The sequence below is a fragment of the Ambystoma mexicanum genome, chromosome 6p, assembly GCF_040938575.1.
Source record: "Ambystoma mexicanum isolate Mex_15411 chromosome 6p, UKY_AmexF1_1, whole genome shotgun sequence".
NCBI classification, from domain to species: domain Eukaryota; kingdom Metazoa; phylum Chordata; class Amphibia; order Caudata; family Ambystomatidae; genus Ambystoma; species Ambystoma mexicanum.
This window is the reverse complement of record NC_090935.1, coordinates 1,003,402,321-1,003,428,433: the sequence shown is the minus strand read 5'-3', so window position 1 is coordinate 1,003,428,433 and position 26,113 is coordinate 1,003,402,321. Positions and strand designations below refer to the sequence as shown.

General features: G+C 48.0%; 1 protein-coding gene across 1 annotated transcript in view; it reads right to left on the bottom strand.

The window, feature by feature from the left end:
- The window catches only part of CCDC192 (coiled-coil domain containing 192), a 963,016-nt gene that overhangs the window by 745,009 nt on the left and 191,894 nt on the right, over positions 1-26,113 (bottom strand). The window contains exon 2 of the mRNA XM_069625619.1: positions 13,037-13,088. Within this exon, the coding sequence (XP_069481720.1) occupies positions 13,037-13,088 (52 nt within the window). The remainder of the gene's footprint in view (positions 1-13,036; positions 13,089-26,113) is intronic.

The window sequence follows — 26,113 nt, the reverse complement described above, 5'->3', positions numbered from 1 at the left end:
GTCCTTCCTCTCTGACATCTTTTTCTCTACCTGCGGTGTCCCCCAGGGATCTAATCTCTCTCCCTGGCTGTTCAACCATTATCTGGCACTCATTGCCCACTGCATCGCCGCTCTCTGCCCCAACTTTCAGTGCTATGCGGACGATACCCAGCTCATTTTCAGGCAACACTCGGCCTCCTCCTCTCCTTCCCTCATCTCTGACTGTCTGTCTGCTATCCAGGAATGGTGTGCCGCCAATGACCTCTGCCTTAATGCCAGTAAGACAGATTCTACTCATCGGCACACCCACTCCCTCCTTCCCAGCAGCTCTCTGGCCAGCCTCTCTTGGCCCTCTTCCTGCTCCTACCTGCAAGGCAAAAAACCTCGGGGTCATCTTCAACTCCACACTCTCCTTCTCTCCCCATATATCTGACGTCTCTAAAAAGTCACACTACAAGCTGCACCTCCTCAGAGGTATTCTTCCCTTCCTCTCCTTCCCCCAGAAGCTCACGGTCTCCAGAGCCCTGGTTCTCTCAAAGCTGGACTACTGTAACAGCCTCTATCTTATTCTGCCTGCCTTCACTCTCCGCCGTCTGCAACTCATCCAGAACAGGACTGCGAGACCTGTCCTTGGCCTCAAGCCCAGGGACCGTATCTCTCCAGGACTGAAATCTCTACACTGGCTTCCAGTGGCTGCGAGGATTAAGTTCAAAACCCTCTGCATTGTCCACAAGGCCTTCTGGGGCCTGGGGCCTAAATACCTTCAACTCTCTCTTCCTAAATATCTTCCTTCCCGAGCCCTTCGCTCATCCGTCTCCAACTCCCTCAGGGTCAGCCGCTTCTCGAAGCAACGAGCTGGGGGTAGATCGCTCTCCGCGGCAGGGGCCTCCCTCTGGAACAGCCTTCCTGCCTCCCTGAAACTTGAGGAGAACCATCTCCGGTTCTGGAAGCAGCTCAAAACCTTCCTCTTTGCTTCTGCTTTCTCTCTCCCTCTTCCCTGCTAAATTCTTCACTGAAACTGCCCTGAATCTGCAACTGAGCCACTCTCACCGACCTCGGTCCTTGGCCCAGCCACTCTCCACTTGCACTGCCTCCCTGGCAACCCCTGCACTGCGGGACTGTCTCTGTATCCCTACAGCCCCCCCCTTCCCAGCACTTGTCTGCACTTACCTTGCACTTGCCACCAGCTGGCCCTATTTATTTATTTATTTATTTGTATTCTACTTACCCTTTACTGCACTTCCCCTCCCTCCCCTTCCCCTTGCACTTTTCCCTTCCCCCTACCCCTGCACTTTCGCGATCTAAATGATACCTGGCCTAGTAGGATCGTTGTCTGTCTTCCCCTTGTTCCCCCCTCCCTGCCTCGTCGCACCTTGAAACACTTGTGTATAGGCGCGTTACAAATGCCATATCATATCATATCATATCATATCATATCCGGGTGGTCGCAATCCTTAGCCTCAGCCTTTCAGAAACCATGAATGAAGGCCAGGTGTCTTCACCACTGGAAGGAGAACCTGACCCTCCTCTCGTGAGAGAAGGTCCTCTCTTTGTGGAGGATGTATTGGAGGGGAGATGGACAAGTCCAGAAGGTCCGGGTACCACGTCCTCCTGGCCCAATCTGGGGCAATTAGGATCATGGATTTCCCAAACTTTTTAGACCTCCTTATTGCGTGAGGATGACTGGAGGAAACGCCTACAGAACTGGAAACTCCCAGTCCACTACGAATGCATCCCCTAGAGCTCCTCTTGGGGGAAATTCCCTGGAGAAGAACAGTTTTCACTTCCGCCTGGCACTGGTCATGAACAGATCCACTTGAGGGGGTCCCCAAAGGGTGAAGATCTCTTGAAAGACTTCCTGAGCTAGTTCCCACTTGTGGGAGACTCTGCTCTGCCTGCTCAGAGCGTCCGCCGCCGTGTTCTCCTATCCGACTAGGTGAACTGCGGATAGGGAGATTCCTTCCTGAATTGCCCAGAACCAGGGCTGCATTGCCTCTCAACACAGTGGTAGTGACCCTACACCTCCACTCTTTTTGAGGTAGTACATGGCCACTGTGTTGTCAGTCATTATCAGGACATTCTTTCCCCGTACAGAGGGAAGAAAAGCCTTCAGCGCAAGTATGATTGCTCTCAGCTCCAAAAGATTGATGTGTAGTTTGGACTCTGATGGAGACCAACGACTGCCGATTGTCAGATCGTTGGCGTGGGCTCTCCACCCTGTGAGTGAGGTGTCTGAAACTACTGTTATCTCTGGCCATGGTTGCCAAAAAGGTTCTCCCTTCAGAATGTTGTCCTCACAGACCCACCACAGGAGATCCTGTGTGACCCAAGTATGTCTGATGTCTTACATGTGGCCCGGGAATTGAGACCATTGTGTCCTGAGAGCCCATTGAAGGGACCTCATTCTCAGGCGAGCCTCTGATACCAGGAAAATGCAGGATACCATGTGGCCGAGCAACCTCAAGAAGTCCAGAAGAAGCTGAGCACTCTGAAATTTGGTGACCGTCTGCAGAATGTCTAGAGGCCTCACCTCGGGTGGGGAAGTCTTTCCTAAGAATGTATCCAGAGCAACCCCATAAACTGGAGCTTTTCAGATGTTATCATGTGGGACTTCTTGGAATTGAGGGAGAAACCCAGCATGTGGAGAGAGTGGCAATTCACGCTGGAATGATCCAGGACTTGTTCGGGAGAATGCACCCTAATACGCCAATCATCCAGTTAGGGGTAGACGTGAATCCCCCCTCTTGAGACTCGCTGCCACCACCGCCATCAGTTTAGTGAAAACCCTTGGGGCAGAGGTCAGCTCGAACGGCAGAACTCGAAACTGATAATGAGAACCGCCAACAGCAAACCTCAGTTACTTTCTGTGCTTGAGATGGATTGGCACATCAAAATAAGCAACCTGAAGGTCCAATGACACCATCCAATCCTGGAGCTGGAGGGCCTGAAGGAGCTGAGAAAGTGTGTCCTTCCTGTGGAACTTGTTAAAGTATTTCAAGTCCAAGATGGGCCTCAGTCCTCCGTCCTTCTTGGGGATCAGAACAAATGGAGAATACCATCCTTTGTTCCTCTCCGTTACAGGTACTGGCTCTATAGGACCTTTCTCTAGCAGGGTCAGCATTTGCTGCACAAGTAACAGATCTGGAACCTTTAACGAATGGCTCCACGGTGGATGCTTCTGAGGTTTCTGAATGAAGGGGAGACAGTAACATTGGGCTATGGTTTGTAATGCCCAAGCATCTGAAGTAAAAGCCTGCCATTCTTTCAGATCCTGAGACAGTCTGCCTCCTACTGGGGAGTCGTGAGTCAAGACCTCAGAGAGGTTATGAGGCGGCTGAAGCAGTGGCTGATGGTAAAGATGCCACTGCTAGGGTGGGCTTTGCACCTCTCCCTCATCCACCACGAGGGAATCGTCTTTGGCCTTTTGACCAGCCATTCCTCTTACTCTTCCTAGTGAGGAGTACGAGCGAAAGGATCCACCCCTCCAAGACTGTGCACGGTGGTGAAAGGACTGAGAATGCCTAGTAGCGGCACCTAGAGACTTGGCCACTGCCTTCGAGGTCTGTAGCTTCGAGGCTTTCATCAGCCTTGCTGCCAAAAAGATGAGACCCGTCAAAAGGCATATTAAGGAGTCTAGACTGCACGTCCAGTGCAAATCCGGACTTCCTTAAACACGCAAACCTGCGTATCACGGTCCCTGCCTCCATGGCTCAGCTGATACTGATTGAAAAGACTCACACAGGGCCACTTTGCCATCTTTTACAATGGCCAAGAAGCCGTCTCTGTTACGCTCACATGGTATCCACGGGGACGCCACCCAGCCCTGGTTGGATGATTTGCACTCTCGAACCCTCTCCCGGTCCCTTGGTAAGGCCTCTGGTTAAAGATGGGTCTGCAATATAGGAGAGCTGTATTCAATACCAGATTGTCTTTATGTTTTCCCACCTCCCTTGGACTCAACTCCTTTCTCCCCCTTGGGCCCTCTCCTCACCTTAATATTGTAAAAGGTGGATTCTCCATCCTGCTCCTTGTGGCAGGGGCGCGTAGATGTGGGGGGGGGTCGAGCAGGGACCAAGTTACTTCACTGGTGCAAGCCCCCCTGTGGGAATCCAGGCCTGCTGTGACTCGGTAGGTTTGCTGCTTTACAGTCTTTATATGGAGTTCTTATGTTCCTCCTAGTTAGAATAATAATGTCTTGCTTCTTTCCTTTTAGGCATGGAAAGGTATTTTGGTGTTGTCATGCAGTTTGAAGATGAGCATGGGCCAGTAGGCGAAAGTGTGGCGTGCGCGATGCTGTCTGGTGAGTAATGCGCGATGCACAGCGCTGTTTCACCTTTTATATTGCTAACCTGTGTCTTTTCTCTCCTTGCAGGTTGCGATGTTCCTCGCCGAGCGCCGTAATGTTCCAGCAATGATACTGACTAGGAGATGACTAACCAGGTAAGAATTGTGTGGCTTTCTTCATTCAGGAAGAAACGTGAGTAAACGCTTACTAATGCTGTCTTTCTTTCTCCTCTTTACGGGTTATGGTATTCCAGGATGCATGCGGTGCCGGATGATGGAGTTCGTACCTTCAGGTGAGTGGAACTGAAGTCGGCGATGGATTGAAGACAGGATACTGGTCCAGGTAAGTTTCGTAGTGTTCTTTCTCTCTCTGCAGGTCCTTGGTTTCAAGTAAGCTGGCATCAAAGAACTGGACACGGTGAGCGTTACGCTGCCCACAGCAGAATAACGCAAAGCATGTTCTGCTGTTTGGGTGCGGTTTAAATAGTCTCAGATAAAGAAGTCCAGGTAAAATAGTCCCAGGCCTGCCACACCCAAAAGACTAGACCGTATAGCTCAGTTCCTTGTAACTCCATGTTGGCTGAACCCTCCCCAAGTTAAATAATCCCAAGTAAATAGGCCCATTCTAATGTTGGTCTTCATGATGGTTATGAGCCTGGTACCAAAGGTGCCAGGACTGACTCCAAGAGAGTCTTGGATGAGGATTTAAGGCCTTTGACCTGGCCCTAACTGGAAGGCTCACTTGCCAGTGAGGGCCAGTGGCAAGGGTCATTCATGAGGTCTCTTTCCTCCCCTTCGGGAATACGTTCAGCCGCAATGAAAATACAGTCCCATAGGGTGTAGGTGAATTTCGCAAGGGCACATGTAGAGTTGGCTGATTTGAGAGACATGCTCCAAGCAGAAAAGACTTTCCATGACCTGGCGTCTATACGTTTATCATCCTGAGCTGGTGGGATGGTCGGATAGGCAGCCTGCTTGGAGGTAGCGGTTGCTGCTTGCACCACCATACTTTCTGGGGTAGGACGTTTTGACAAGTAGCCGGGATCACTACTTGACAGCCTATATTTTTTAGTCAAATTTGTATTAACTACCGGATTTGATTCGGTGCTTCGCAATTTGCACTTACTCTCTTCTGAAGAGCAACATGAAAGGGTAGGATAGGATCCCTTTGAGGACCTTGGTCCAGGAAATCCGTGAGGTCATCCTGTTCGAATGGGAGGGCAGGCCTGCTCCATCCCAGATAATCAATGACCTTGGTCATGAATTGTCTTTAAGAGGCATCTGTGTGCTCATATGATTTCGGCTTACCAAAATTCATCTCTGGTTAAGTGTCCACTCCACTGGCCGTGTGTAAATGTTCCCATGGGTCCTGTAACCTAGATTCTTCTGATATAAAGCTATCAGGGAAATTAGGAGTGCCACAATGCAATCCAAAAGGTGGATCACTGTCCTCAGATGGTTCATTACCCTCATAAATGGATGTGAGTGACTTAAAGAAATCCTTCCTAGGCAAAGGTGTGAAGGTTTTCTGAATGTATGGCAAAGACTTTGATGGCTTCGAAGGTTTCAAGCCAGATGCTGATGGAGTCCGGTGACTTAGTCCGTGGATGACTCCAATGGCTCAAAGGATTCTTTGATGATTTTTCATTGTGTCAATATTTTAGCATTTCCTGCCTGAATGATTCCCATTCGGCCGGAGTAGAGGCCTTAGTGGGACAAGATATAATCCTCTCTAGGGAGGAGTCGGATGAGGAAGACAAAGTAGCCGATATGTGATTCCTATTCTTTGATTTCCTCAACCATTTAGTCTTCTTCCGCCGCCAGAGAGTCAAATCAGATTTTTTGGGGAGTCTACTTACCACTAATTTTCCTTTATGCTCCTTCAGAGCTTTTCCGGTCATCAACTGACACTTCTAACAGGCCGAGGTCTTCTGCTTCACACCGAGACACCACAAGCAGTTTCGATGTGGGTCGGTCAGCGACATCACAGTCTTGCCATTTTTTAAACCCGGTCTTCAGAGTAATTGGAGCAAAAGATGAAGACATTATAGACAATTTGCAAAGAAGCGCGACAAGGCAAGGGAGGGGAACAGGGGAGAACAAAACAGCCGAAGACAGAGATCTACCCCTGCTCGTTTCTATGAAAAACGACTGAACCTGAGGGAGTTGGAGGTAGAGGAGCAAAGAGCTCGAGAGGGGAGGTATTTGCGGAGGGATAGCTGAAGGTATTTTGGACCCAGACCCCAGAAAGCCTTGTGGACAATGCAGAGGGTTTGGAATTTAATCCTTGCATCCACTGGGAACCGATGGAGAGATTTCAGAGCTGGAGAGATACGATCCTAGGGCTTGAGGTCAAGGACAAGTCTTGCAGTCCTGTTCTGGATTAGTTGCAGAGGGTGGAGAGTAGAGACAGGTAGATTTAGAAAGAGTCTGTTACAATAGTCCAAGCTAGAGAAAACCAGAGCTTAGGATACCATAAGCTTCTGGGGGAAGGAGAGGAAAGGCAGAGTACCTCTGAGGAGGTGAAGTATGAAATTTGACTTTTTAGAGACCTCAGAGATGTGGGCGCAGAAGGAAAGGGTGGAGTCAAAGATGACCCTGAGGTTCTTAGCCTCGCAGGTGGGGGTAGGAGGAGGGCCAAGGGAGGCCGGCTAGAGTGAGGGGAAAGGATGTTGAAGGTGTGCCGATGAGGAGGATCTCCATCTTGCTGGTATTCAGACAAAGATAATTAGCGGCACACCAATCTTGAATGGCAGTTAGGCAAACAGAGATGAGAGAGGGAGAGGAGGTGGCAGAGGGCAGCCTGAAAATTAGTTGAGTGTTGTCAGCGTAGCACTGGAAATTTGAGCAGAACGTGGCAATGCAGTGGGCGAGAGTTACCAGGTATTGGTTGAAAAGCCAGGGCAAGAGGTTAGACCCCTGGGGAACACCACAGGTAGAGAGGAAGATAGATGAAAGGAAGGACCCAAGTTGGACCTGGGAGGGTCTATCTGAGAGGAAAGAGGTCAGCCAGGCCATAGCCTGAGCAGTGATACCCAGGATTTCACAGAGACGGTTGAGCAGGATGGTATGGTTGACCGTGTCCAAGGCAGAAGAGAGATAGAGGAGGATAAGGACAGAGGGAATGTTAGAGTCAAGGTTGGAGAGCAGATCTTCACGGATGTTCAGGAGAGCAGTTTCCATGCTTCTGGCAGCTCTGAAGCCCAACTGGTGGTCATGGAGACAGCCAACAGAATTGGAATGAAGGTTAAGCTGAGAGATGGCCAACTTTTCCAGGAGTTTGCCCAGAAAGGGAGTAATGGAAATTGGGTGATAGTTAGCTGGCCAAGAAGGATCAGCTGTGGGTTTCTTGAGAAGAGGATGCACAAAGGAGTGCTTCAGAGGGGAGGGCAAGGATCCCAAGGCAAAGGAGTGGTTGCAAAAATCAGCAAGGGCCGGAGCGAGGGTGTCAATGTGGTCCTTGATGGTTTTAGAGGAACCGGCATGAACCTGTTTTGACGAGGCCTTCATAGGTCGGACTTGTCTAGCAACCTCGTCAGGGGAGAAAAGAGGAAAGGGCGAGAAGGATGGTGGGGGGTGGCTAAAGGAGGGTCAGCAAGCACAGATGGAGAGGGGAGACAGGATGTCCTGGGTTTTCTAAAGGAAGTGAGAGGCAAGGGCATTGCAAAGAGCCTGGGAGGCAACAGGAGGGGTAGAGACTGCAGCAGGGTTGGCCAGCTCCTTGCAGATTTTAAAGAGTTCGGCCGAGTTGTTAGATGCCGCAGAGACACAAGTTTGAATGTGGACTCTCTTCTTGGTGAGGACAGAGAGTCGGTATTGACTTTGTAGCAGGCGACAGGCCAATTTCCTCTCAGCCGCCCTACACTTACATTTAAGTGTAGCTAGGACAGAGTCATACCAGGAATTGTATTTGGCTTTGGACTTCAAACGGATCCTCATGACAGGGGCAAGAGCATCAAGCGTATCAGAAATTGAAGAGTAGATCAGAGACAGGGCTGTGTCAGGATGTGACACAGCCAAAAGGCGGAGGGGGGGAGAGAAAGTGGTGGCAAAAGCCTCAACTGACGCACGCTTCATGGGTCGGATGTCCGAGAAGGTAGGTGGCAGTGTTGGGGTAGGTTTGGCTTGCGGGTGGAAGAGAGGGAGAGATGAGAGGCGAGGAGGGAGTGATCGCTCCAGGAGAGAGGAGTGGTCAGAGGGATGCAGAGGGGGAGGTCAGAGGAGATCAAGACATCGAGTGTGCGCCCTGCAGAGCGAGTTGGGCAAGAGGGGAGGATGGACAGGGAGAGGGTGTCACAGAGGTCACGGAAGAGTACAGAGGAGGAGCAAGGGGAGTCTAAATGTATACTGAGGTCAGCGAGGAGGAGGAGTTGAGTGGTAGAGGCCAGGAGGGAGGAGGAGAGGTCTGCCCACTCAGAGAGAAATGAGGTGATTTGACCAGGAGGCTGGTAGATGGTAACCACAGTAAGAGAATGGGTAGGCGAGAGAGAAAGCCTACAGACAAGGCATTCAAAAGAGGAGTAGGTCTGAGTGGGAATGATAGAGGCAGGAATTCACTCAGGAAAGATCAGGGCTACCCCCCACCGGACCCAGAGGATCTGGGTGCTGAGAGGATCTTTTAGCCATCAGGGAGGAGAGTGTCAAAGCTCGTGACAGAGCTGGCCATGAACCATGTCTCAGTAAGACCAAGGACATCTAAGTTCTAGTTCTTCAAGGAGGTGGCAGAAGTCAGAGGAGTGTTTGACAGCAGAGCGAGAGTTGAGAGTGGCAATATGAAGAAGGTTGCCAGCCTTAAAGACCTTCTGGGGAGGGGTACAGATCAGAGGTACGCCCTGCAGAGGAGAAAGAGCCCTATGAGGGGCAGAGGAGGAGGAGGATAGAGAGGGCAGGGTAGCTAAGTAGCTAAGGGGGGGGGAGGAGGGGACAGCAGTAGATGAGAGGAAATTGATGAGGCGAGGGAAGTGCCTATCAAAGAGGAGGAGATTGGCCTGAGGGCCTTGGACCATGACAGTGCCATTTAGGTAGACATTAATGATGACTTTAGAGGAGTCGAAGGAAGCCATGAGAACTTCCCAGTGAGTGCCACCATTAATAGGAGAGGAGGAGATAGGGCAGAGGACAAAGACCATATGAGGACTCCATAGATCTGGCGAAGGAACGACATAGAGGATGTCGGTGAGAGTCTGTCTGGAGGAAGCATTGGAGTAGGTGTCGGCGATAGGATGACCAGGGTTAGAGGCCAAGATATCCTTTTTGAGCTTCTTCCTAATCGACTTAGTGAGAAGAGAAGGATAGTCAATGGCGAAGAAGTTGAAAAAGATAGGAGAAACACAAAGCGCCATTGGGGTGGAAGCGAGGAGAGGATGGATATACTGGGGGGGGCTAAGGCAGGTAGGTGTGGGACAAAAGAGAGTGGTGAGGTCACTGGGCTGGCAAGCGACAGAGAAGAAACAGTATACAAGCAACATACAAAGAATTTCATCATGGGCAGCAAGATTTGACTTTTTAGCACGGAGCAAAAACAGCAAGATTTGACTTTTTAGCACAAAGCAAAAACAGCAAGATTTGACTTTTTAGAACAAAGCAAAAAGAGCAAGATTTGACTTTTCAATCTTGGAATCGGATGTTAGCAAAGGGTTTTAGGAAGCACTGCGCATTAGGATGACAACATGGGAGTAACAAGCAGAAAGAACAGTGATAGTAAAATACGGTAGAAGTGAGTCCATAAGGAGGGAACTGACCCATAGTTTTGGAGGAGGCAAAGTCAAGGCAGTCCGGATTTCTTAGAGGAGTGAGGTGGCAGCATCATTGTGGTTAAGGTGCAGGAGGACCCCAATTAGCGTTCCGGAAGCACACAGGGGCCTTAGAAGTGGGCCTTGCTGAGAGGGCCGGCTGAAGCCTGCTGGTCCCTGATTGGGTGGAAGAAAACACTCAGCAACCAATGGGAGTGCAGCACAGGGAGAGGTGGTTCAGCACAGTCTGCCTACACAACAAAGAAAACCATGGCGGCCATCTTGGAAAGGCCAAAAACAGTCAAATAAGCAGGCGATAGTGGCCAGTGCTGAGCATTAGGCCGCTTCTGAAAAAAGGTCAAAATTCACTCGCTTGAATTTTGGGTCAAATTAATTATGGAGTCTCGAAAATCCCTATATATGCAACTGATGAACTTTATAATCAGAAAGAAGCTTATAGTACTTTGTGATTCAGATATAGTAGACTAATGATGTGATCTACTACCAGACCTTTGAATCATGTAAGAAACAGGATACTGTGATTAAGGAGAAATGTAGGCTTTATCAGAGAACTCAATAGTGACATGCATAAAGTAAAGAAAACTACTTTGATATAATGGAACCAAGGCAGCTAACCTTGATCTATCTTCACTTTTGCAAGGGGGCTTTACCGGTTTTATCTTTTACTGCAGAAATGGTTGCAGGTCAGGAATGCCTTGGGCCCTTGGTAATACAGTCAAGTAGAATCAATTGCCAGTTTTCTTTTTCAAAGGGTTTACAATGATGAAAAAGAAATAGTTGCTACAGTTTCTTTAATTGAAATGGACCAGTACTGTAAAATCATCTTCGGAAATGTGTAAAAGTACTGATGATGCAGTTTTCAAAATTTGGAAAAGCAAATGTCACGAGGGTCAATGGGAATCTAAAATAACAATACCAACACTGCTGCTGAAAAAATATGCAGCAAATGTGCAGTTTTTATTCACAATTTCAAGAAGTTGACAGACTAGGAATAATATCTATACGAAAAAGAAACATAGGAGAAGCCGTTCCGCCAGATATCGCACACCACCCTGTCTTGGGACATGTCAGGGATTCCAGTTTCCAGTTACCCGTCTGTCCTCACCCTCGCAACTGCATGTCTCTGAACGCGGGTTTAGGGAACCTGCATTTCTCTTTCATTCTTGAGTTAAAAAGATGCTTTCCTCTCTCTCACTCACTCACTCTCAACTGATGAACTGAGAGCATGGGCTTGTATAGCCGGAGGTCTCCCCTCCCTGGGTTGGCCTCGATATGAAGGACTGCACCCATGTGAATCAATAATTGAGTGTCTAGGATAGGTAGGTCTTAATTTGCACACCTGTGTTCATTGAGGACGTGGAGGGACGGACCAAGCCTTCAAATGTCTGCCATTTTGGATTTCAATTGCGTCTGTTATGGACTTTCTGGGGCTGCATGGGCTGTCATGCAGGGTTTTCAGCAGAGGTGTCTGGCAATTCACGTCTAGCATGGCAGTATCAGAGGCAATCACTGCTGAAAATGACTTCACACTGTAAACCGCAAAGAGTCTCCACTCCTCTCTGATGCTCACAGAGAACTTGGAGTGAAGTTGCAGTATGACCAGGGCCATTCTCTGGGTGAATCATGGTGTGACCAGCAGATTTGCGCAAACTGTGTAGTCACAGAATTTCTGGTTGTTTCTGAGTTATTAGTCGAACTCCCACTCCTCCCCAGAAGGAATGTGGTCTACAGGATCTAAATAGACCCCAGGCGCGGTGTTGTTCACTATGGCCAAAGCACAAACTGACTCACCAGGTGTCCGCTGTCCTTCAAGGGTCCATGCGGGTTAAAAAAGGACTCACATGAGTTGTGCGGCAAAGTGTAGAATGAGATAAAATTTAAGTCTACATTTTTGAGGAAACTACAGACCCAGATAACGTGAGCAGAATGAGTGGATATGGATAGAATGGATGAAATATGTTTGTACATGAATAACAATGTTTAGTTTTCCTTGGGCTAGGCCTCAAGGTTTGTAAAAGTCTGCAGAGCGGCAGTGTGTTTTTGCATAGTTAGCAAAATGGAGGAAAGCATGAGCTGCAGTGTGTTTTTGCATAGCTAACAAAATGTAAAACAGCATGCCCTGACAAAACAGCTGACAAAGAAGAAATAAGGCTTTGAAGCATCCCTATTATGGAAAAAGGACGGATTGGCCCGAAGTCAAGATTCAGCTCCAGTGACATCATCATGACAAGTTGAACCTATATTAATCCCTGCTTGAAACCACTTTGGCAGGAACGGACGGGAAGAGGGGCATGAGAAGAATTTTCAGGCAGCAGAGTCCTTTGCTACCATCCTCATTTGTAAGATTAATCTTATTATCATTTCAAGATTGCCTTTTGGCCTTATTTCCCTAGAGGGGTGTATTCATTCTGGTGTGAGCGTTATTAGGGACACCCTTACAATTGCAATCTTCTTACCAGACCTGGCAGGCGTTTTACGGCTGAGAACATCATGCCCATTAACAAATCTTTCTAACCAGGTGTAAAGTCCTACTTCCAGCACAAATTCTCTGGTCGGTTCAGCACTTGTCCCATACAGAATAACTATTGGAGTTGGTTTTTTAGAGACAGGAAGCAAAAAGGGAAAAAATGCCACTTGCAGAAAGAAGACAGCAAAAACAAGACATGGCTTAGAAATGAGGTCCTCTAGAAAGGGAAACCTGTTGTCTTGGTCTTGCTGAGGGGCAAAAGTACAGCAGCTGGGTGGGCATGGTTAGTGACACACCATAGGGGTGGGGTCAGGTACGCATGCAGTGCTCAAGCAAAGCTGTTCCATTCAAGGTGCAAATACATCATCGTTTGGAGAAGACGTCCTGCCTCTGTCTGCAGTTAGTATAACCATTTGAAAAGGAGTGAGAGTGGCACTACAAAGTAACACAAGAACGTGGAGACAATGTTCTCAGAAGAGAAGCGCATTGCTTGAAACTTGAAAACTGTACAGTGTCCAAAACATTGAGTAGAAGAAAATAGAAACACTCTCACCATGGCTTTCAGTTTTACAGCAGCATCAAACGCAGAGCCGTCATTTGTAAATCTGCAACAACATCATAATGTGCCATTATACTCTGATTTCCATTAAGTAAATATTGACATATAATTGCGACTGTAATCACAACATCGATGGATTCACCTTCATATCATAATTGCAAAAATTTACGTTTATTTCAGTTGAAGTCTTCATCGAAAAGATTGTATGTGCCCCTCCATATCAAATACATATGTCTCTGATACCTTTAAGTAGTCCAACAAAGGAAGTCTTTAAATGGTATGATTAATCAGGTTTGGCCACACGTCTGTGGATGAAGCGTGTGTTCCTGGAATGTGATGTACCACACCATATTTTAATTTCCTTGCTTCGATCGATGCCCACCTGGAGGTTTTTAAAAGGACCTAAAAATGAGTCTTAGAAACTTGGCACTACTGGTGAATGTTTCATGCTTAACTGTCAGTACCCATCATGAAAAAGGCAAGAGAGACGCGTGTCTATTGGCAGAAAAGAAGGGTTACTCATTTGTAATTCTAGCTTCCGGTAATGGGCATCTTCAGTACATTCATAAACACATCAATACGTCCTTGCTGAAGCGGGATCCCAAAGCACATTTTAACAAGACTAATATCTCTTTACATTGAAGACAATTCTAAAAAGAGACATTTTGTTAAAATCGAAAATTGAATGGAGGGACCCACCTAAGTTTGCACTTAAGCGCTGTTGGGTCCCCTGCATGCAATGTTGGTCACTCTCAAAGCAGAGAGTAAAACTAAAGAGTAAAACTCGCCTTTACTCTTCAGTTTTACTCTCCGCATTAAGAGATATAAAACACTGTCTGCAAATATGCTTTGCAGTCAGCGTTTTAAAAGGAATTCAATGGCATCCACCTGCTCATTAGCAATTGCTAGTGTGAGGCGCATTCCATTATAATCCATGTGTTATGTCTACATACAAAATCTCATGGAGGAGTAAAAAGAAATGCTCTTCTGAGGCAGAGGTACTCATGTGCCACTAAAACGTAATTTGGCGGTGGCGACCCATTACGTTTACAGTGTAACGTAAGCGGATCATCATGCCACATTTGCGTCATTTGTACTGCAGGGTGCAAATGTAAAGGGCACAAGGTGGCGTTCAAGCATGTACACTGCCTTTTGCCCTTCACATTTGCACACCGCAGTGCAAAGTGAATAAATGGAGCCTGGCATGCCAGGCAGCGTTTACTTTTGTTTGTGAGTGTTGCATGGCAAGCAGTGCTAACAAATACAAAAACTCACGACATGTGAACATGTCGGGGAGGGCTTCATTGTAATGGTACATGACACACTGAGTGTGTACAGTGGATCCCTAGTGGCGTCCGTCTGCTTTCTTCTGATCCATAAAGCACGTGGGCCCCATAGGGGTCTTTAGCATTTGCACTGGCAGGGCCGGTCTTTGTGTCAGGCAGCTCAGGCGGCTGCCTGACGTCAGTCAGCCTCTAGGGGGCGCCACAGCAGCAGTCTGCACCACACTTCATTTAAAAAAAGAAGTTACAAATACATTTGTGAAACAAATATCTTTCACTGTTTACCATCCGTACCACACAATGGCTGCGCCACATGGCACCACCAGTCATACAGGGGGGCAGTCTGAGTGGCGAGTGTATGCAAGCAGAGACAGCAGTCTTTCTCTGCATTATTCCATCTTCGGAGCTCGAGGTGCTCCTGCAAAGCCAGGCCGCACCAGCCAGCCACATACATTTTTATATAAATTATATTGTATTGCTAGGCTAGTACTGCAGCCTTAGCTCAGGGCAACAAATAGCAGAAATAGCAACATTTGTTGCTTCATTTTACTTCCCCGGGTGGCGCTGGCGCCCGACATCCAGGCCCCGTGCCTTGGCGCATTTCCCCTGCTCCAGCTCATGTGCTTCAGGCGCAGTGCACTGACACAGGGGGATGGGCAGCCTGCCCTTACTTGACCTGCTGTGTCCATTGGCAGTGGCACGGAAATTGCAGCAGAAATGGACGTGTCAAGGCCCAGCTGCAGCCAGACCCAGTGAGTCAGTCCAGAGCCTGACTTTGCCATCGTGGTGCTCCCGTTCGTGGAGCCCTCGGGTGCCGGGTGCTTCTCCCTGCCGATCAATAAAAGGTAAGTGTAAGTATTGTACCCTAAATGCTAACCACTGTTGTGCCAAGATGCGTCAGTTTGCTTAATGTTGAAATGGTGTCAGTAGGGTGCTGTGGCCGAATGCTGTGTCTCACCTTTGCCTTTGAGTCTTTGCGCATTTGTTGCAGCCAGGCATCTGTTGTATGTCGATTTTTCCCTTCAGAAATGTTTTTGAAGAGCCTGCTCAGCACATTCACTGGTTTTTTCTCCCCCTTTCCTTTGGAAAGGGGGACTGCTCGGAGCAGCCCGGTAACTCTAGCCTTCGGTAGGAAGGAAGCAGTTGGCACACAGGTTTTCACAAATCTACCTCAAATTGTAATTGCACTTCAAAGTTTGAATCCCCGGCAGGGTGGACCTGCCCTTCATCGTTCTGATGTCGATACATTTGGTATCATTAACATGGGTATTAATTACATCCTTTATTCTAGCGCTTCATAGTGGGACGCATTTGCCATGAAGCGCTATATAACAAAAGTGGTATATTATTTTGGGAGGATCAACAACGGTCAAACATGTAATCATGCAGTTCATATGGAAACGGTATGCCCTTCAGAAATGGAAGGAACAGTGAGTTTGTTTAAACTTTAAGTGCAACCAAAAAACAGACAAATGTAAATTAACCCTTGCCAGCCTCGTTAAAGCAAAGTTGTTTTTTGGAACTGCCACACGCCCTCAAAGCTGAGCGACTTTAATCATCTACTTTGGATCCTTTAGACTCTAACCTTGAATCGGGTTTGATTTCAAGGAATGCTTACGTCCTTTGACTGATGCAAAAGGCTAATGGGGTATAGGGCAAAAATATTTGTATCATGCAGCAATATTATTAGATTCAACTTAAGCAGCACATTTGGTGCATAGCACATTTAACTATGGCTCACACTCCTTCAGAAGACTCACTTAAACAATAGCAAGGGTGTGAGCTGCCGAATATTAAGAATTATTCAAGCGTGGGAATCGGGAACGACTGTAAACAAAAGCCTCCTGCCCCACGCTCGTATAAGTACTAAATGGGTTACAAAGCATGTAACGTGTTGCGTATAGGAAAGCGCTGACATTGATCGCCCATTCTCCATTAGAATAGTGAATCTCATGGATGCAATCTTAGCCTAGTATAGTGTCAAATGGAAGAATATAGGGTGCATCTGGATTTAGGCTGAACTTGTGACTTGGTTCCTGAACAGAAAAACAAAACACTGTACGCTTGGAAACTTATACAGTCCATAAAATGGTAGCATAAAATTGGAAATGCATTGCTCTCTGCCATGTGTGGCTGCTGATCTCTGCCGACTGCGATGGGTTCGGAATATGCAATCACAGGAATGCATATTTCAAACGCAGCGTGTGAGATGCTCTAGAGCACGGGTGCACAACTTACGGCCCGCGGGCCAGTTGCGGCCCGCCATGCCATTTTATCCGGCCCGCGAGGAACAAAGAATTTCCTAATGGAGGGAGGCCCGCAAGCAGCATCGTCCGCCCTTCATTAGGAAAGTCTTTGTTGTCTTCCGGGCCGGACAAAATGCTGGCCCTCATTGGTTCAGTGCACACGAACCATGCAGCTCCTACGAGCCTCGTAGTGCATGTGTGCTGCACCAATGGAGTGCCAGCATTACGGCTGGCGTGGCCAGTAAGGCTTGATGCCGGAAGGCATTTCAGCCTTGCCACGCCCATGCCAGCCGTAATGCCAGAAGCCTCGCCAGCGTTACAGCACGTCCGGTAAGTACATGTGGGGGGTTGTATGTTTGTGTGTGTGTGTGTCTGTCTGTCTCGGGTCCATCCTGACTGTGTTTTTTGTTTTTGTACGTATGTTGCGATGCAGGGATGGAGGGGTATGTCGGGTCTGTATGGGTGTTTGTATTTGTATACCTGCAGTGCATGTTGAGATGGGGGGTTGGGGGGTTTGTCGGGTCTGTATGGGTGTTTGTATTTGTATGCCTGCGCAGTGTTTGTTGAGATGCAGGAGTAGGGGGTGTGTCGGGTCTGTATGGGTGTTTGTATTTGTATGTCTGCAGTGTATGTTTGTTTTTTTTTGAAACTTTATTTATGAGATTTTCATAACAACAAAAAAAAACACAAGTACACCATCAGGGTGCGTTAACGTAACAAGGCGAAACAGAGAGGAGGAAAGGGACGAGTTGAAAAAGGGCAGGAAAGGAAAGGAATAGAATAAAGTGAAAAGAAAACATAACATTTCCCGCTCACGGGTTCGACCGCGAAGCCGCCCCACCCCACTCATGTCCACAACAACAAGCATCAGGACTTTCCTGGTTAATTGTCAGTCACCATTAAGGCACAAATATACAGTGTCTTTCAATCTCACAGATCTATTTCGGGGTCAGGAGCTCTCAGTAGCAGAAGGAGCTGAACTGTTTAGCAGATATGTAATATACGGCCCCCAGATGTCAGGGGGTCGAGCATGCAGTGATACAGTTCTTATAAATTTGCTCTCTACATCCTGACAATAGGTAATGTCTTTTTTCCAATCTTCAATTTTGGGTAAGGGGCCCCGGCTCCAGGCCATAGCGATTCGCCTACGGGCCAGCACCAGGAGGAGAGCTGCCAGTCTGCGGGATGTGGGGCGTAAGTATTTTGTGAGGCCGAGAAGGGCCGCCAATGGTAGCAGAGCTACTTGTTCCCCAATAATATCGGCGATGATCTGCAGGACTGAGACCCAGAACCACTGGATTCCGGGGCAGTCCCATGCCAGGTGGAAAAAGTCGGCATGCGCCGCTGTACAACGTTCACATTGGGCTGATACTTCAGGGTGATGTCGGTGTTTCTTGGCAGGGGTGTAATACGTTTGGTGCACGTAATTAAAGTGTATTAGTTTATATCGTGTATTCACCGCGACTTTTTGGGTTGGATATAGAATGTAGGACCAGTTCCCAGCATCTATCGACATCTGGAGGTCCGATTCCCATCTTTGTTGAGTTCTTGCATTGGGTGACCCAGTGTCTGCCACTAGGGACCTGTAGAGTGCTGAGACTAGCCACCCCTCTCCCTCTGCCTGGATGGTTTTGTGCAGCAGATACCATGTAGGGGGTTGTTCAGGAAAAGAGGGCAGTATTTTTTGCAGGGTATAGCGCAGTCTGAAATAAAGAAAATATCCAGTGAGGTGCTTCCGCCCCTTTCTTTGGCCATCTGAGGCGTTAGGAAGGTGCCTCCCGGGAAGACATCACCGAAGGAGTGAATGTTAAGCTTGTCGGCCCATATTAAGAACACTTTTTCATTCGTGAGCAGAACACCCGGGATGAACCTGATCGGTAGCAAAGGGGAGTATCTCACGGTCACCCCATACTTAGCAGCCATCTTCTTCCAGACTGCGTACGTAGGGAGGACCGTATTTAGAGTGTTGTACGGAACAGGGATTTGTCTAATGATGACGGTACTGAGCAAGTCGGGAGAAGCCAGAGCACGTTCCACCTGCACATGCGGACGCACAGAGTGGGTTGTGTACCAGTGGCTTAGAAACTGTGCCTGAGATGCCCAATAGTACTTCTCAATGTCTGGGAGCGCAAGGCCTCCTTTTGATGTCGGCAGAACTAGGGTGTCGTAGCCCACGCGCCGGTTTACCGGCCCATAGCAGTTCCAGGACTGCAGTCTTGACTTTCAGGAGGAAGGATTTGGGGAGGAGTAACGGGATATTGGTAAACAAGTAAAGAAGCTTGGGGAGTATAACCATCTTCGTAAGAGAGGTCCTGACCCACAGCGTTAGCGGGAGCGTTTTCCACCTGTGCACTCGTTCCTGAGTAGAGGTGAGCGTGGAGACATAGTTGTCTTTATATATCTCGTGACATATATATACCTAAGTAGCGTACCCTTGAGTTCTCCCATTTAAAGCCATGGTCATCGGCAAATTGCACCGTGTGAGGGGTCAGGGGGAATATCACAGATTTAGAATGATTGATTTTCAGTCCCGACATTTGCCCAAATCTTAATACCTCCCGCATTACCGGGTTAAGGTTCTCCTGGGGATTGCTGACAAATAATATAACATCATCAGCATAGAGGGAGACAATCAATTTGTCGGGGCCTAATTTGAGGCCTCTGTGTATTTGGAATTCGCGTAGTCTGGAAGCCAGGGGTTCCATAATAAGAGCAAAGATCAAAGCTGAAAGTGGGCATCCCTGCCTTGTTCCGCGTTCAAGTGAAATGCACGTGGATCTAGTGTTCCCTAGTGTAAGGTAGGATCGGGGGCTGTTGTACAATAATGACACCAATTTAATAAAGATGTTGCCAAAACCCATTTGTCTAAGCGTTGCTAGCATGAATGGCCATTCCACAGAGTCAAATGCCTTCTCGGCGTCAAGAAGCACCGCTATTGCCTGTTGCGATCGATCCAGGGCCTCCATGATGCCAAACAGACGCCTGATGCCATAGGTGGTGCTGCGCCCGGGGATAAATCCGGCTTGGTCTCCAATCACTAGTGCTGGCATCAGGAGAAGGAGCCTGGATGCAAGAATTTTGGCCAGGATTTTATTGTCCAGGTTGATCAGAGAAATTGGTCTATAGGATGCACATTCATCAGCGGGTCTGCCGGCTTTGTGTAAATGAATTATATCGGCTTCCCGTAGTGTTGGGGGAAGGCATCCGCTTTCAATGGATTCTTCATATACGCGTAGCAATAGAGGGGCAAGGGAAGTTGCGTAGGCCTTGTAAAACTCTCCGGTAAGTCCATCTGGACCTGGTGCCTTGGAGCTCGGGAGGGATTTTATTGCTTCCAGTATTTCTTCTGTCGTTATCGGAGCATTAAGAGGTTCTCGTAGGTCTGCTTCCACCCAGTACAGCTCAGTGTCGTCTAGGTATTCTTGCAGAGATTCAGAATCCGAATCGCCTCTAGAGCTGTACAGGTCATGGTAGAAGTCACGAAATGCCTTGGCGATGTCCACTTCTGCATAGACACGCTGCCCTTGTGCGTCTTTAACACATTCCACCCGGGTAGGGACTTTGTCCACCGAAATTAATCGGGCGAGCAGGGCTCCTGGCTTCTGACCCTCTCCATATTGTCGGATCTGGTGTCTCCGCCCCAGGAATTTTAGCTGTCTTTCGGCTGTGTCCCTGAACCTCTGAAACTCCTCCTTCAGCTCTGCCTGGATTTGCGGGCTTGGAGCTGAGATAGTCTTCATTTCTAGTTCCTTCAGCCGGGTTTCGCTGTCGGAGAGTTCAATGCGTATCAGCTTCAGTACACCATTTTCCATACCCAAACATATTCCACGCACAAAGCACTTTAGCGTTTCACAGATGGTGCTGGTCGCCTTGACTGAGCCTTGATTTCTCTCAATGAAGGATGTTATTTCCTCACACAGTTCCTCTGCGAAAACAGTGTCCGAAAGCGCACCCGGCTTGAATCTCCAGTTCAATCCGGGGACTGTTGCGCCCACCATGGAGGCGTCAAGTGTGACCATTGAGTGGTCGGATAGCGTGCGTGGTAGGATTTGGCTCGCTCCCCAGGCAAACGGACAATGGGTGGAGGCCATGATGTAATCTATCCTGGAGCTGGTGTTGAGAACGGGCGCGTAGAATGTGAAGTCTTTCGCATCTCGGTTGTGATGCCGCCATGTGTCAGACAGGTCTAACGCTTGACATATCTCACGAACTTGACTACTGGCTGAAGGCGAGCGTCCCCAGATAGCACGAACCTCCCCACAATGAGAGACAATAATGGACTCTCCCAGGATGGGAATAAGGCCTGGACAAAGTGCGGGTGAGCCAAAACGGGAGTTTATCAATCAGAATAGGGCATGCAAAGAACTCTGCAAACTCAGAGAGCGCTCTGTCTGACAATAGCAAAGACAGGCGTATATATTTACAAAAAGCGTCATAAGAACCTACATGCTATAGGGGGCACAGGTTAGTGGGGATTGGGTTGCGACGACTAGCTATAGGTGCTGCTGCGATGTGGTTTGCCGCGGCTGGAGGACGTCACTGGTTACCCTTGTGGGTTGGGCTGGGCCTGGCAGGTCAGCTGGGCTCATCCGGACGGTATTGTTGGGCCAACCGTGACCAGTGTCGGAGATGAATGTCTTTCCTGACTTTCTGCCCTAGGGCCACGTACACCGCAGTCATTCAACATTGCAATATTATCTTCCCTGGTGAATCTTCCAATAGGTTATTCTACAGGTTAATGCAACACAGGAGGAATGCACCTAGAGGGGGGTCTTGTGGTGATACATCAATACATGGTTACCATCGTCCTGTTGACCGGGTATCATAGGTCGCGGGGTTGGGTCTCAGGGCATGCAACAGGCGGTCTGCGTTATCAATTCTTGTTAGAAGTCATTATAGATGTGTTCCTGTAGTGTTGCCATAATATTGGGTGTCCTAATTTTACAGGGGCCATTAACCTAAGGTGAGCCGGTGGGTCGTGGAGCCTAAGAAAGGGCGCCTTTGGATCTGTGTTTTAAGGCCGGGGTTTACTGCTGGGTTGTAAATAATTCAGGTGGCAGGCCGTGGCCTTGGGTGCTGCGGGGGAATGTGAATGCTTGAAGTGGCTCCAGCCGAATTGGGGGAGGTGGAGCAGGGCAGCACAGGCCTCTGCTTTTCCGTCTGGCAGGCTTCACTGGGGGGAAGGGGGAATGGCCTTGCATGTGCTCGCAAAGGTATTTTCCTCGTGTGTTGCATATTTTAGGTGGAAGAGACATAAACATTCATATAATATACAATACTCATTGAGTCTTTTCAAAGCTCACGTTTTTGACGTTGCTAGTGCCATCCATATGGCCAATTCGAGCATATTACTTATACACTAATTTTCTAACAACTACAACATTTTGTTATATGCCTATACATGCGCAGTAAGTGAGGTAGTAGTAAGGTTGGTGGAGCGCGCAGGAACAACCCGCCAATGAGACTGGCGGCAGTGGCACATGGTGAGCGTGGACATACATATGGTGCATTTTCATGCACCCCTTACGTGAGCTCTCAATATGGTTACATTTGTCTTCCTTTGCACTCTAGCAGCATTAGTTCATTTATGGCGCGGGACCGTGGGGTGCAGTCTTCTTGATGAAACACATAACACAAAAAAAACCCGGGACACTTTTAGTATTTGCGCATAGCTACAGGTATATGGGTGCTTCATCCCTAATGTCATGTAAACACACACTCATTTTTATGGAGTTTACAGGTTTTTAGTCAGAGGGGCCGTGGAGAGAGAAGTTTCACCACAGGTGGTTTGCTCATTAGTATTTTGGGATTCTGCTTTTGTCAGGGGACCTTTTTACAGTTCTTTTCCACCCAGGCCCTGCTGGCCGGGTCATGCTGGAAACAGCGATACACTGCGGAAGGTAAAATGTTACAGTGTTGGTATCTAACACTAGCTCATGTCCGTCTGTTCGTGGGAACGGACTCTCAACGGATCTGCCAGAGAGCTGCGGCCACAGGGGTAATTGAAACTCTCCAAGGGTGGGGGCCGCGCTGCGGTGCACAGGGCTCAAACCATCTTTATTAGACAAACTGGTTTCCAGGGCATAGCTAAATTCAGCAGGTTTGGTCAATGTCTTCAGCCAGTGGCCCATCCAACACCTGGGCCCTGGTGGCAGGAAGGACCCCTGACGAGCCATGGACCTCACCGGGGGAGAGGATGCAGGGGAGGGGGGTCCCTTGGACCAATCCTCCCATACATTTCCCCCCTTTCGTTACTTAAGTAACAAATTCATTAAATCCTCCAATCTCCTGCACTCTTCCTCGTCAATTATTGCGTCATCCCATGCAGGTGTGCCTTTTATGGGGATCCATGCTCTGCACACCCCTCGCAGGCTCTCACCTCTCCTAGCATATTCATCTGGGGTGCAGGTCAGGTAGATACATCCGCTCTCCCCTTCCAAGTCCACCCACACCTCCTCGTACCATTCCAGTATACAGGGCTCTTTAATTGTAGTATGCCATAATTTATCTACTATATCCTTGTCGTGGTACCTGGGCACTATCTGGTATCTTGACGTGTCATCTGTTCCTGTTTGTACCTGTACTTCCTGCATAGTTTGTATTGTACCGCGGGCGTTGCCCATTGTCACCATCATTATTGCACCATTCGGCACTGCGTTAGCACAACATCGAAGACCCACCTGGCACAGGCAGAAAATGAAAAGGAGGAACACTACAGCCGGCATCAAAAATTTGACAGTCGTTCCCAGCCACGATGGGACCCAGGAGAAGATATTGTCGAACCATGTACTTTCTTCTGCTCCACCTTCCATTCTCATTCTTTCTCCTAGGTTATGTACTGCTTCGATCACATGGGACAGGGAGCCGTTATCTGCGTCTTCGGAAGGTACGAAAGTGCAGCAGGCACTTCCAATTTTTCGGCAAACACCTCCGTCCATTGCTGTCAACAGATCCAAGACATACCTGTTTTGCATGGTCATTAGCCGTAGTGCTCGCAGTTCCACTTTTATTACATTAAACCCTTCTTCAGTATCATTTGCACGCTGGATCAGCTCCCAACGTGTGATTTGGAGCCACTTGGCATTTGCTCGCGCCTGGATGCTTGGGATGAGTGAGGCAAAGAACGTTTCTGCAGAGCTGAATAATCAATATCTATCCGGGATCTGTGCCAGCAGTTCTGATGATGCTTTTGATATGTAGTTCGATGATCGTTTGTTTCGGGGCAGCACCCCTTTCTTGTTCCCGGAAGACAGGACATATACTTGTGACTCTGCAGTTGGCTGGGCCTCACTCTGTTGAGATTTTCCTCGCGTTTTCTTGCTCCCATCAATGTGGCTTTCCGGGATTACCATTAGTGCGGAGTGTAGGGTGGCCAATGAACAGCTGCCACCCCAGGATTGTGGGAGGTGTAGGTATGCCTGATTGCCACATACCCAATAGGTGTCCATTAGGGCCGCTGTCCCTTTTCTCATATCTGGGATGGTGAGGGTCTTGTTACAGTTCTTGTTTGCCCCCATGGTGGTTCTCCCGTCTCCCTTGAAACACAGTTCATAGTTTAGTTCTTTCTGCAGCTTGAAGGGTTTTTCAATGGCCGTTACCCAAGTCAATTTTGAGATGTGTTCCTTCCATACTGGTGTGCATGTCTCTTTTATCCATTGCAGTTTCTCTGGTGCCACACCCCGCAGTGCTTCAGCCTTGCACATTATTTCTTCGTCCTTCCACTTGTTGTCTGAAAAAAGTGTCCCTTGTATTATAAAAAATGGCTCCTCCAAACATACCACTCCTACCGCCTTTGGACAACAGGTCTTCTCATTCTGCAGCATTTTAAAAGTCCCCTCATGTGCCTGGAAGGTGTTCTTAATTCTGCACAACGTGAGAGGAAGGAGACACTGGGCATCGACAATAGGCAACTCTTTGGGTAACAATACTTTGGGTGTGCCTGAAGCATGGGGAGTGAGGGAGCAGACATAACAGCTCTCATTTGTTGTTTGCTTAGCCGTTGCACTCATGTCCGTATACCATTTATTTGTCTGGTGGGGGTGTCGTGGATCTTCCATTTTGTCTAATCCTAACCCATAATATTTGTCATATTTCCTCCTCCCGCCTCCTTTTTTCGTCTGTTATTTCTTTTTCTAAGGTATTTCCCAGCTTCATGGGCGATGGACGGTGTGGGCCCCACTTTCTCCCTCTTGCCCCCCTTTGCCCAATCATCATATAATATTTCATATCTCGCTGTCATTCATTTCTTCATTCTCTTTCTTCATGCTATCTAATAGTGTGTTTTTTGTCACGGGAGCGGGCCGGCTGGTGGGGGTGTTATATAACCAGGATATAGCAGAGGGGTTACGATCATTTAGACTGCGGGCATTGTAATTAGATACTTTTGGCGGGGAAGTTGTGCTGTTTTGCATTTTTCCCTTCAAACCTTCAATTAGCGAAATAGCAACATTAGATGGTGTCGTGTAATATCCCCATACCAGTTTAGTTCCATCCCATACCAAAAAATCACCTTCTTTAGTATTTACAATTGCTGTTTCATTTGTCACATTAGTCCCGTTAATCCCTCCCCCCTCGTTCATCTCGATAGAGATGAACGCTATAAACCAATACGTAACCAGGCCAAACATAATTGTAAAGAACAATGTAATGCATACAGACAATCCACACTCATACGAATATCTACATCTCTCAGCTAAAAATTCTCTATATCTAATAAATCTATCCGTTGCAGGCTGCCCGTTAGTTGCCATGGTAGTTCCTGTTTGAGATATAAAAGTGCATTAAGTGCATGCATGTAAACATTTTTGTTGGCACTACCAGTGCCAAGATATCAAGGAAGGGGAATGGGATTGGGAGGGGGGTTGGGATGTACAGAGAAGGGAGCAGACAATATACGTATTCTTCACATTATTATTTGTACATAAATCTATTTTTTTTTTAATCCTTCATCTTTATCGATAACCTGTAATATAATGTTTCTCGTTAACAATTTTCTTTATCAGGTACACTTCGTCCACTCACATGTTAACGTTCACTCATCATTTTCATTAGTATTGTTTGCTGTTGTCTGTGCCTCCTCATCCACCTCTTCCTGCACACTATTATATGCCTTTCACACATCTGTCAAATGTATCCAATATTTGAGGCCCTTAACTTTTACAGCTGTAGAGGTACAAAATACCACTTCATATGGTCCGTGGAACAGTGGCGCATTCCACCGGCGCACAAAGCTCCGGACATAAATGAACTCTCCTGGCATCAGTTGTACCGGTGTTTCAGGTTTCGTAAGGGACTCCGTTGTGTTCCATTCTTCCCTTGTGAATGGTGGCGAGAGCTGCTTTGATATTGCGCGCGCTGCCCTAGTTAGCTTTTTCAGGTATTCTGTGAACTCATCTCCCAATATCGCAGCGCTTCTGTGCACATCTGAGTGTTGGCGCAGCGCGAGTGTGCTGTGTGCATTCATCTCCCGGTCATGATTTCGTGCGGGGACAAATGGTGGTCCATGCTTGGCTGATTCCTCAGCTCAAACAGCGCAAGGGGCA